Below are 12,588 nucleotides of genomic sequence, written 5' to 3'. Positions count from 1 at the left end.
CCATCAGACACATGCATACAGAAACGTGCGCAGCCGCACCCCCTCTGGTCTGGAGTGTGTACTGTCCATAAGTTGATGGATATGAGGTGCAAGTGGGCTGTTTGGTCTTAGATGATGTCGAGCTTCTTGAGTGTTGTTGAAGCTGCACTTGTCCAGACAAATGGGGAGTGTTCTGTCACACTTGTGGTTTGTAGCCTTGAAGCTGGTAGACAGGCTTTGACCAGGAGGTGAGACAGTTGCTGCAGCATTCTCGACCTCTGACCAGCTATTGTAGCCATTGGATTTATACAGGTCAGATGCAGTTCAGTGTCTTTGTCATGGTAATCTGCGGATGTTGATATTGAAGTGATTGCAATGATTTTTGAATGTCATGGGGAGATGCTTTGATTCTCTTGCAGGCGGTCATTTATATGGACTTCAGTAAAGCATTCAGGTTTCCTCGTGGTAGACTGGTTAGCAAGGTTAGATCACATTTGGATACAAAACTGGCTCGAGGGAAGAAGACAGAGGGTTGTTTTTCAGACTGGTGGTCTGTGACTAGCGGTGTGTCACAAGGATTGGTGGAGGGTCCACTGCCTTTCCTCACTTACATAAATGATGTGGATGTGAATGTAGTGGGTATGGTTAGTAAGTTTGCAGATAACATCAAATATGGAGGGGTAGAGAACCGTGAAGAAGGTTACCTCTGAGTATAATGGAATTTTGACCAGATGGACCAATGGTCTGAGGAGTGGCAAATGGAGTTTAATTTAGATAAATGCGAGATACTGCATTTTAGAAAGACAAATCAGGGCAGGACTTAGACACTTAATGGTGAGGTCCTTGGAGTGCAGGTTCATAGTTCCTTGAAAGTGGAATCGCAGATAGATCGAATAGTGAAGAAGGCGTTTGGTATGCTTGCCTTTATTACTGCACTGACTAAATGTACATGGTTCAGCCACTTTTCGAGTATTGTGTGCAATTCTGGTCTCCTTGCGGTAGAAAATATGTTGTGAAACTTGAAAGAGTCAGAAAAGATTTAGAAGGATGTTGCCAGGGTTGGAGGGTTAGAGGTATAGGGTGAGGCTGAATAGGCTGGGGCTGTTTTCCCTGGAGTGTCGGAGGCTGAGGGGTGACCTTATCGAGGTTTATAAAATCACGAGGGGCATGGTGAGGGCAAATAGACAAGGTCTTTTTCCTGGGGTGGGGGAGTCCAGAATGAGAGGTGAGAGGGGAAATATTTAAAAGGCATCTAAGGGTGAACAAGCTGTCAGAGGAAGCGGTAGAGGCTGGTACAATTACAACATATAAAAGACATGTGGATAAGCATAAGAACCTGAAGGATTTCGAGGGGCATGGGCCAACTGCTGGCATGTTGGATGAGATTTGTGTAGGATATCAGTCGGCATGGACGAGTTGAGCCGAAGGATTTGTTTCCGTGCTGTATATCTCTGTGACTTGATGAATATGAGTAATACTGGATCTCACATAACTTGGAGAATATAGAATGGGGATTGTCTGGCTTAAACTCAGTTGTAGGGTCATGGTTTTAATTGAGTAAAATGTTGGTAGGGTTGCTTGTATCAGCACTTGTTAAAAATTCAAACAAACGAGCCTACCTGGTGTTGAGTGAAAGCAGCAGTTGATCTCGTTCTGTTTGATCAAGGAGAACCCTGATTACAGGTTTCACATTTATGTTCTTGCTTAAATTGAACCACTGTCCTGATTTGAAATACTGTTCCAAAGGTTATGGATACTGGAGTCAGGTTTTCCTTCAGAAGTGAGTGAAAGAATAGTATTTCGGCAACATTTGTTGCAGTTGGCTTTGTGTTGATGAAATTTTTGAATGTTTTCCTGAATTGTTATTCTATTGTCTGTTTTTTTGGAAAGTACTTCTGAATGGACACAAAGATTGAAAATGTTTCCCATGTGTATGGGTTGTATGTGCACAGTTAGAATTTGTTCAGAATAATAGTGTCTTTACATTCCCATGTGCCTTTTTTCAGTGTACCTTCATGAAAAACTAGTTGAAATTTTTGAGGTTATTTAATGTTAAAGTGTCAGCGTGTGGATCATCAAACCGTAAAACTTTAAAACTGAAAATCTCCTGTGGGAGACCTTAGTCCTGTCTGAGCAATGGATCTGAATCAAACCTTTTTCCCTTCATTTGGTTTACTTTGCTATTTTTATATTCAGTTATATTCTGAGAGTAGTGTGCATGCGAGATTTGTGGTGGAGATTTATGTTGTTATACCCACTTGTGCTAGTTTATAATTTTGTTGCTTTGTTGAGCGCTGATTCAAAACTTGGCGGTGGTGTATTCAGTGTTGAAACAGGAAGAGATGTTTTACAGTGCCAAATGTCATAGGCTAGCTAGATCATGAATAAAGACTATTTAAAGTACAGATAAAGGATATATACATGGCCTTTTGAATTCAAACCCATCTTTTCAACATGTCTGTCTTAACCATGCATGATGTCTGCTTTTGAATCCATTCTGCCAGTATTTTCTTCCCTTGTACCTTTCCCCACGTGACTTTCTCAAAGCATAACCATTTCAATCTTTTCGACATCTATATCTGCCTTCTACAGCTTGACCTTCTATTCAACGTTATTGATCCCCATATTTTTACGGTGTTATTCCAGACTTTTTTTTAGAACTAGTAGAATTCTAGTTTCCATGTTCTAATCAAGATCCCCTGGAATATATTGTCATTGTCGTCATCTTGTTAAACTGCTTTGATTTTGCAGCACTTGTCTGCAGAAGCAGTACTACACCAGCCTCTGGCATCTTGCTCTCCAATTTTGCCATGGATCTGGAGTGTGCAAGTAGTCAGCAATGGGAGATGACAATACCTTCTCCATGATAACCCTTAACACCGGTATGCTGCATTCTCAGCCCCGACTATACTTGTTATACATACGACTGTGTGGCTAGATTCTTTCCCAGCTCCATTTACAAGTTTGCAAAGACGTAACTGTATAGCTCAGATCTCAGGCACTGATGAGATGGAGCACAGGAAGGAGGTAGAATGCTTAACGGCATGGTGGAAAGATAACAAGCTCTCTATCAACGTCAGCAAAATGAAGGAGCTTGTCATGGACTTCAGGAACTGGAGTGGAGGATACGTACCTGTCTGCATCAGTTGCGCTGATGTGGAGATGGTCATGAGCATCAAGTTCCTCGGAGTGACGATCACCAACAATCTTTCTTGATCCACCCACATTGACACTACAGTCAAAAAAGCCCAGCAATGTCTTTATTTCTTCAGGAAGCTAAGGAAATTCAGCGTGTCCATAAAGACTGTTATCATTCTATCTGGATGCATCACGGTGTGGTATGGCACCTGCTCTTCCCAAGCCCGCAAGAAACTAGAGTTGTAAACGCAGCCCAGTCCATGTCCTGTACCAGTCTCCCATCCATACTTCATGCTGCATTGGGAAAGCAACTGACATAATCAAAGACCCAGCCCACCCTGTTTATACTTTGTTCCACCGGTCAGAAGTTATGAAAGTTTGTATCCAAGTACGAACAGATTCAAGAACAGCTTCTTCCCTGCTGTTATCAGACTTGTGAATGCACCCTCTTTAATGTTAATGTTTATCTCTCTCTGCGCCATCTCGGCAGCTTGTAACGCTGTAATCTGCACTCTGTTCTGTTACACTGATGTGTTTGTAAATTACTGTCTGCATATAAAGCACATAAGGCAACACTTTTCACTATCTTGGTAAATGTGACAGGAGTAAATCAAATTAGCAACTGCATTCACAACTCACAAAGCATCTGTCGAAGCAATGCTGACTTGAAACATGAACTGTTTCTGTCTGTGGAGATGCTGTCTGCCTCACTGACTATTTCCAGCATTTTCTCTACCTAGATGTCTATTGGCTGAATAAGTGAAATCAGTTCAAAAAAAAGCAAAAAAATGCCAGAAATACTGAGGTGTGAAGTGAGGAACAAAGTTAACTTTCCAATTTGGTGACCTTTAATCAGAACTGGACAAATCAGGTGGTTAGGCGAAAGTGAGACTGCAGATACTGGAGACTAGAGTTGAGAGTGTGGTGCTGGAAAAGCACAGCAGGTCAGGCAGCATCCAAGGAGCAGGAGAATGGACATTTCGGGCAAAGGCCCTTCTTGGTCCAGTGCCTATTCCATTGATTGAAGTTTGGCAATTTAACTTCTGTTAAAGCACTCTTAGACTTGAATAAACTTACGGTTTACTGTTTAAAAAGTTTGTCCTTTTATTAACTTGGCAATTATTTATGCCTTCTGTACTATTTAAGTTGCTTTGAAATCTGGTTCTGCACTCGTTCAAAGTTTTATCCTAATCATTGTAAAGATGTTTACAACAAGACAAAATTACTTAAGACTAAATGAAGACTTTCTTTATTAAATGTTATTTTGCAAGACTGGCACTCCATAAACAGCAGGAGAGACCCCTTTACCTAGAGAGTCATATAGATATAAAATTCACTGTGATTGAGTGGTTGAGCAGAAACTGTGTCAACCTTCTGGATTTGAATAGTGCAGTGTAAAATGGAGATTGAATGGAAAGGTGGTCAGGTTCAATAAATGTGGTTAAACTATTTCTTGTGTGGAGAGTCAGTATTGACATTCAAATGTTAGGTGACTGACTTTAATTATGAATGTTTCCTTTATTCTTAAAGTGTAATTATTTTAAAATCTGCTTGTTAGCAATTTCTGTAATTTTAACATGCAATCAAACCTACAAATAAAACTGTTCTTTCAGATTTTATAAACTATAATTTACCAAATTTTCCCCAACTACTTCTGATTTTGAAGGGTATTGCAATTATCCCCAGACTGGACTTTAAGCCTTTACCTGTCAAAATGTGAGGAGGTTGCTGGTGATGTCCAAGTCCAGCATGATGTAACTTAGGCAAAATTATTTGTTTTGGAAGCGATGGTAAATCTTAATTCTCATCTTTTTCCAATGGAGGCCATTATTTCCCGATCGTATTTAAGTAAAGCTAAGTCTCCATAAACACAGAGCATTTTCCCCATCTGCTTTCTTGTTTTCAAAGACCTGACGGAGAGATTTTTAAAAAATGTAAACTAGTTGAAAAAGGTCAAAAGTTTTTGTTAAATTGGAAATCTGGTCTGAACACTGAAATTATCGAGTCTTAGAGATTTACAGTAACTAAGCTAATTTAGTCCTATTTGCCAGCACTTGGCCCATATCCCTGTAAACTGTTCCTATTCATATACCCATCCAGATGCCTTTGAAATGTTGTAATTGTACCAGCCTCCTCTGGTAGCTCATTCCAAACACTCACCACCCTCTGTGAAAAACTTGTCCCTTAGGTCATTTTTAAATATTTCCCCTCTCGCCTTAAACCTATTCCCTCTAGTTCGGGACTCCCCCACCCGAGGGAAACAACCTTGTCTGTTTACCCTATCTATGCCACTTGTGATGTTATAAACCTCTGAAAGGCCACCCCTCAGCCTCCGACGCTCCAGGGAAAAGAGCCCCAGCCTATTCAGCCTCGCCCTTTAGCTCAAACCCTCCAACCCTTACAATATGTTTGTAATCTTTTCTGAACCCTTGCAAGCTTTACAACTTCCTTCTCAGAGGAGTGGGACCATTGTTTGGTAATGCATTGGTGTGGCAAATTGGGTGGCTTTTGACGCTGAGCTTAGGGTAAGGTTACCCTCCTTTGTGTTTGGTTGGAGAAAACCAGTTAAGACTGTGTAATGGAACTGTTTGTAGATGAGGTTTTGAATATGCAAAGTTTCGAGGCTTTTCCAGGCAAGTTAATGAATGTGTGTGAATGAGTTCATTACCTTGAGTGGTCACTTTTTATTCATATTTTGATAGCTACGTGGGAAATCTCTCCAGAGATGTGACAGAAGCTCTCATTCTTCAACTTTTCAGTCAGATTGGACCATGCAAAAGCTGTAAGATGATTGTTGAGGTATGACGACTTGTTTTAAAGAAATAAAAACTGTCACATTTATTAATTGAAAGGATGCATCTTTGCATGAATTGATTAAATCCCAGTATTTGTGATAAGAGGAGATACAGGAAGTTATCATTTTCAGTTCTACTTAAACATTATTCAGAAATTTGGATGGTAATATATGGCCCTTGTAACATGACAAAAATAAAACTTCTGTCCACTTAAGAGCCGTTCAATTTTACATTGCAGAAGGAAGCCATTCAGCCCATCGTGTCTGTTCTTGCTTCTGATAATGGTGATTTGGAGGTTCCGATGTTGGACTGGAGTGTACAAAGTTAGAAAAATCACACAACACCAGGTTTATTTGGAAGCACTAGCTTTCAGAGCGCTGCCTTTTCATCAGGTGGTTGTGGAAAAGGCAGTGCCTCGAAAGCTAGTGCTTCCAATTAAACCTGTTGGACTATAACCTGTTGTTGTGCAATTATTAACTTTGTTTCTGATTAAGTTACCAGGCTTTATCGTGTTGTAACCTTTGGTCTCGCTTGTACAAAGCATTCTTTGCATTGCAATTTGAAATCTTGAATATAAGAATTGGGAGAATTTTCCACACAAACCTAATGTATTGATTTCTTTGTCAAAGGATGGAGAGCAATTACTCATGAACGTTTTCCATCTGTGTCAAATTTTCTTGGTTCACCCTGCCATGCCTGTAATGTCACCCCTGTCCTGAGCATGTTTGTGTTGCTAGCTTGTTGCACATCCGAACGAAGGCAATCTGACATTTGATGAGAGTTGGTCTTATCCATAGAGTCAGAGCTGTACAGCATGGAAACAGACCCTTTGCTCCAATTCATCTATGCCAACCAGTTATCCTAAATTAATTTAGTCCCATTTGCCAGCATTTGGCCCATGTCCGACTAAACCTTTCCTAATCATGTATCCATCCAGATGCCTTTTAAATGCTGTAATTGTACCAGCTTCCACCACTCTTCTGGCAGCTCGTTCCATACACACACCTCCCTCTATGTGCAAACGTTGCCCTGCAGATCCCCCCTCACCATAGTTTTGGACTCCCCAAAAAGACCTTGACTATTCACCCTATCCATGCCCCTCAAGATTTCTATAAATCTATATAAGGTCACCCCTCAGCCTTATCCATGGAAATCTTTTGGCGTGCCACAACTGGTCAGGGGTTAGGGCGAAGGAAGTTAAACATATGTTATGTAGAAGTGTCTGTGTCAGGTGAGAAGCTGTCAGGTTTGTCTGTGCTGCATGCAAATGCATGCTATGCTATGTAGGCTTGCAAAGGAATAATCCCTGTGCTTGCAGTAAGTAGCATCATATTCAGAAGAGAAGTAAAGGAAATACTAATTTGATTCTCTGCCAGAGTTTCTGACTTGCTCAGTTCAGCTGACATCACCCTAGTTTCGTCATAAGTTCTGAAATCACAGCACTTTTGAGATATGTTGAATTTTTCTTGCTTATTTGCTCTAGCATGCTCCACGGCCCCTACGAAATTCCTCTTGAAATAATTAATCTAGTTTTGCTTCCGTCTCCTAACAGACTGGCAATGATCCATATTGCTTTGTGGAATTCTATGAGCACCGGCATGCAGCAGCAGCATTGGCAGCGATGAATGGACGGAAGATTATGGGTAAGGTAAGCTATCATCTCGTGCAACGGTGAGTTGTAATTGCAACATGTGACTTCACCCTTTTTATGGGTTCTCTCTTCAAGAAAGGAAACGTGCATAACGCTACTTCTTTTAAACTCGAATAATTCGCACATCTCCCCTGTCATCTGTAAAACATGTCTTTTCATTTTAGAAAAGCTGCACAATTGCCTCTCTGGGCCAAGCATGTTTCCATGTAAAAGGGGCATGTTTTTTTTAATTCCACAGGGATGAAAATTGAAGCTGAAAATGCAAAATAATTGTAACCAGAATTGAAGCCACATTTGGGATTTGAAACAATGCAAGAAATTTGTTGTTCAAGCCAATTTTTATTATTATGTGCCAAAAGTGTAGTAACATTTTGAGGAAATAAATTGAAAAAGAAAATTGTTGCAAGTCTGGAGTGTAAAAATATGGAAAGGAAATGCATACTTTTGATCATAAGTTTTATGATAATTACAATTGGCAGTCTCATGAAGCCCAAATAGAAGTCGTAAAACTGAATCAAATGTCATTTTTCAAAGTAAACGCAGCATGATTTTGCTATGTTGGTGCACATTTAAGTTGGAATCTTAAATTCAGAAATGGGATTGTCACTGAATGCGTTACAAGGCAATGAATCTCTGAGCATTTTCCATCATAAAGTGACTGGATGTTAGTCTGGCCTTTATTTTCACTGTTGTGAATAGAGTTGTATGTACAACAAAGTTTCTCAACTAATCTTTGTCTTTAACATGAGAGATCAGTCCTTGATTTGTTTGCTACATGTAGTACTGGTGTTGCTGCCAACTATGCCAACCTGTTGAATAACCTAAAAGTAAAACCTTTCACTTAAAGCCTCACTGTTTAGCTTGTCAAAAGGTGTCACCAGGGGCTTGCTTGAGCGAAATGTTGCTTAATGCTGACGAAAAGATGCATGTGAATACTGAAAATCTGGATGAGAAAGTGAGAATGCACCAGTGGCACAGCACATCAGAGGACAAAGTTAATGGAGTGCTCAAAAAGACAAACCTTTCAGGAGTTGCCATGCACAGCTGCAACTCTGTTCAGTGTATTTTTGGCAGAGTGTAAGCTCAGTCCAGTGCTCTTGGCAGAGATAGGACAATTCCAGTACTTGTGGAATGTGCTACTGATCAAATTTGTTCCTGGGGCTGAGGGCATCACTGGCTGGGCCAGAATTTATTGCTGCCTGTGGTTAGCTTGGCAAAGGTGATGGTGAGCTCCCTTTGTGGACCACTGCAGAAGGACCCATAATGAGATCTGCATGGAAACCAAAGGAGGGTACTCGCAAGTTGATGCCAGTGAAGCAACAAGTGTGCTTAGTGTATCAGTCATTAGGAAAAATGCAATTGATGTCAAGTGTAATTCTGATGTATAATATTGAATCTTTGATTTGGAAGGCAAGACTTGTTGGCAGTTGCAGCAACCAGCAAAGCTATCTGTGAATAGATCAATGATTTTACGCATGCCTATATTGTTACAGGTATCGATCCAGCCACTTCATAATGCATCCTATGTAAATAAAAACACAATCTGAAAAAACTTTAATGCCTGTCCTGTGATGTTATATGTCTTCAGGTTGAGGTGTCACAGTTAGCTGTAATGTCCTTTGCCCCACATCCTGCTTCTTCAGTCTCACAAATGCATTCAGCTACACACCACAAAACAGTAAGGAAACATCTTTCTAATTGTGATAAATACAATGTAAAAATTGTATGCTAATAGTCCTCACATCCTATCTGATGGTAGAATTGCTGCTGCCCATGTGTTCTGTGTACAAGAGAACATTCAATACTGCGTCTCCATCCTCTGTTGCACAATGGGTGCCTTCTCTTAATCTTTGTCAATTTGGCAATCTTGATTATTGTCATTTGCCCATATTGACGATGATTATAATGTGGCAGTCATGAGATACCAGCCTTGTAAAACAAAATTTTAAATCATTGCTGTGTATATAATGGTTTATGTTATCCATTAATTATTTATTAAATTGGTCCCTCGGCAGTGTTAGCTTTGTAGTGCACTCTAGACTAGCTGCTGCTGTAAGTTCACCTAAACTGCAGTTCAGATATTATTTGCACCAGTTATATGTGTCAAGTTTCAGTGAAATGTAAAAGAGGGCAGCAATTAAATTTTGCAAGTATTTAACACTGTGTGGCGGGGGAGGGGGAGAGAGAGAGAGAACTGAGCTAAATAAAGGCAATATCGATGCAGACTAAGATGTAGTTGGTGGATGTCTAATACTTGATTGAATAAAATTGGCTATTTTGTTCTAACCTCTGAAATAATTTTCAGGAAGTCAAAGTGAACTGGGCAACAACTCCAAGTAGCCAGAAGAAAGACACAAGTAGTAAGTATTGCCTTAACATTTTCCTTTTGAAACTCAACTTCATTCAGTTAGTGTAGCAAGCCTTTTGCAAAATGTTTTTGAGGGTGCAGCCATTTGTGATTGTAAACATTTTCATGTCACTCCTGCATTGAAACCCAGGCAGCTGGAAGTGAAGGCATGGACCAGCATCAAATGATTCGGGGTTCAATTTATGTGTAAAGCATTCTATTATCTGCTTATTGATAATGTTATTGAAACTCAAGTGACAGAAACCTAGAGATAGCATAACAGACTTGCAGTTTTGCAATTTCTCAGTCGTATATTTAATATCATCTGTTAGCCAGAGTCCATGTATGAATTCAAACCATTGATTCTTTCTATTTGTGAATTTGCCACTTCACATATAGATCTGAAATTTAAAATGCTTCAGTGAAAAGGTTGGGATTTTTATTTTACTTTGTCTGACATGCTGTTGCCTCCTGTGTTGACCTCTGAAGTCAACAGCTTCACTCATGTCAGATCAGAAGAAGACAGCTTTTTCCTCAGTCCAGAAATGTCCACTTCATGAAGAAAAATATTTTGCCTTGATGGATGCTGTTGGCATCAGACCTGCTGAGTTTTTCCAGCACTTTGTTTTTGTTTCAGCTCTTCAGCATCCACAGTTCGTTGTTTTTAGTCTTGTGTTTCTGTTCAGTCTCTGACATTGCGAGATTTTATCATTTCAGCGTTGTCGGCTTTTCTGTTAAACTGGGAGCAAATGGTTTATAATTTGAATTTTGAACAGATCATTTCCATGTATTTGTTGGCGACTTAAGTCCAGAAATCACCACAGAAGATATAAAAGCAGCATTTGCACCTTTTGGAAGAATATCGTAAGTACATTTTCGTGTAATTTGTTTGCAGTTTGGACTAAGTGTTAAATGACGCTTCAAGCATGAAGCATTATTTCTTGATCATTTTAGTCTTCTGTTTGAATTAATGTAGTGACGTCTTCACCGTCATCCGAAACCTCTAACTCTCTGTTAAATGTAAGAGAATTGAAAGCAACTGCATTAAAGTAAGCAAGCAGATGCTCTCAATCCACTTTCCTCAGCAGTACCGTATAGCAGTTGGTACATATATGGCTGGTTCACACTTGTGAAAGAAATTTTTATCCAATATTTTCAATGTAACTGCACTTGCAGTTTTCATTAATAAACCACTCTGCGGTTCAAGTCACTGGAAACTGTGATTCTGAAAACCCAAACTTTTTTTTTAATCACTTTAATAAGAAAAACTTCTTCTGAAGTTTCAAAAAATATCCATTGCTTGAAAGTTGTGAACAATTCTTTCCAAGTTAAATTCTATTATCTCATGTGAGACAATGAAAAATAATAGGAGCCACTTGAACTCTTGAGAAAGTTTAATCTTCAGTTTAATTACGTGCTGTGTTGCATGCAAGTCATTGATGAGAAAACAAAAGTCTACTTATTTTTGTGAATGCAACTATTTTTGAGCGATTGTTTGAAGGAATGTTGAACTTAAAAGAACTATTTCTAAGTGTACCCAAATTTTTTTCTCCACGTAAACCAGTTCGAAGCATTCTTTTCTACTTGAGAAAGAAGATGTCAATCCTTAAATGGTTTATTTGTAGCTCACTTGCAGTTTAACTCCTCACAGTTCATTTTTTAGATCTTCCGTTTGCATGGAATAATTTGTAAAATTCCATTGCATGAGATTTGACAAGCTTCTGCAAATCTCTTGCACTGGACATTATGAACAGTTTGTACTGAAAATGTGAATGATCCATGTTCGCTGAGGGTCAGCTGTCTTAACCATCTCCTTCCGTGCCACATTGGCTAATAGGAAGGTTGCCTGTCTCTTCGACTAGATGCCATTGACAGTTTAACAGCTGGTGCTGAATTATTTTTTACCTCTTCGAATATATTCTTTCACTTGCATTATGATATGAATCCAGTTTATATTCCAAAACCTTAAAACTTGAATTTTGGTTTTAAAAACTGTTAGTTGTCTCTAAAAGTATCTTTCATTTCTGAAGATGTTAGTTAAATGTGGTATCTTGAGGCCCCCTATAATTTTGTTTAAGCAAATCATGCAGTCTTTTTCTATTGTGTTCATGGAGTTAGAGGTTGCAGATTGTGCAAAAACCATTTATCTGGTGTAGTCTTGCAGAAGCTGAAAACGGTAGGAAGCTAATGGCATACAGCCCTGTTTACTGTGTGAGGGCTGCAGAAGCTGGTTCTTTAAGTAGATTTCTGAAGCTGTTTATTTTCGGATGTAAGTTTGCTCGCTGAGTTGGAAGGTTTGTTGTCAGATGTTTCGTTACTATACTATGTAACATCATCAGTGAGCCTCTGGTGAAGTGCTGGTGCTATGTCCCACTTTCTGTTCGTGTTTAGATTTCTTTGGGTGGGTGATGTCATTTCTGGTTCTTTTTCTCAGAGGTCCAAATCAATGTGTTCATTGATAAGAGTTCGGTTGGAATGCCGTGCTTCAAGGAGTTCTTTTGTGTGTCTGTTTGGCTTGTCCTGTGTTGTCCCAGTCAAAGTGGTGTCCTCCTTTGTCTGTATAAGGATACGAGTGATAGTGGGTCATGGATTTTTTTAGGCAAGTTGATGTTCAAGTATCCTGATGGCTAGTTTTCTGCCTGTTTGTTGGTCGGTTTGTGGGCTGCCATGATGCCAAC

General features: G+C 39.5%; 1 protein-coding gene across 3 annotated transcripts in view; it reads left to right on the top strand.

Moving 5' to 3' along the window:
• Positions 1-12,588, top strand: part of tia1 (TIA1 cytotoxic granule-associated RNA binding protein) — a 41,590-nt gene that overhangs the window by 6,522 nt on the left and 22,480 nt on the right. For 2 of the 3 annotated variants that reach the window (XM_043681611.2, XM_043681613.2), the window contains 5 exons: positions 5,820-5,916; positions 7,465-7,560; positions 9,152-9,241; positions 9,869-9,923; positions 10,687-10,774. In XM_043681611.2, the coding sequence (XP_043537546.1) occupies positions 5,820-5,916; positions 7,465-7,560; positions 9,152-9,241; positions 9,869-9,923; positions 10,687-10,774 (426 nt within the window). The remainder of the gene's footprint in view (positions 1-5,819; positions 5,917-7,464; positions 7,561-9,151; positions 9,242-9,868; positions 9,924-10,686; positions 10,775-12,588) is intronic. The other variant, XM_043681612.2, reaches the window with a different exon arrangement.

This window comes from Chiloscyllium plagiosum, unplaced genomic scaffold (assembly GCF_037043375.1).
Source record: "Chiloscyllium plagiosum isolate Xiang-an unplaced genomic scaffold, Cpla_swu_hap1 HiC_scaffold_48, whole genome shotgun sequence".
Taxonomy (NCBI): Eukaryota; Metazoa; Chordata; class Chondrichthyes; order Orectolobiformes; family Hemiscylliidae; genus Chiloscyllium; species Chiloscyllium plagiosum.
This window is presented reverse-complemented; position numbering and strand designations above follow the sequence as displayed.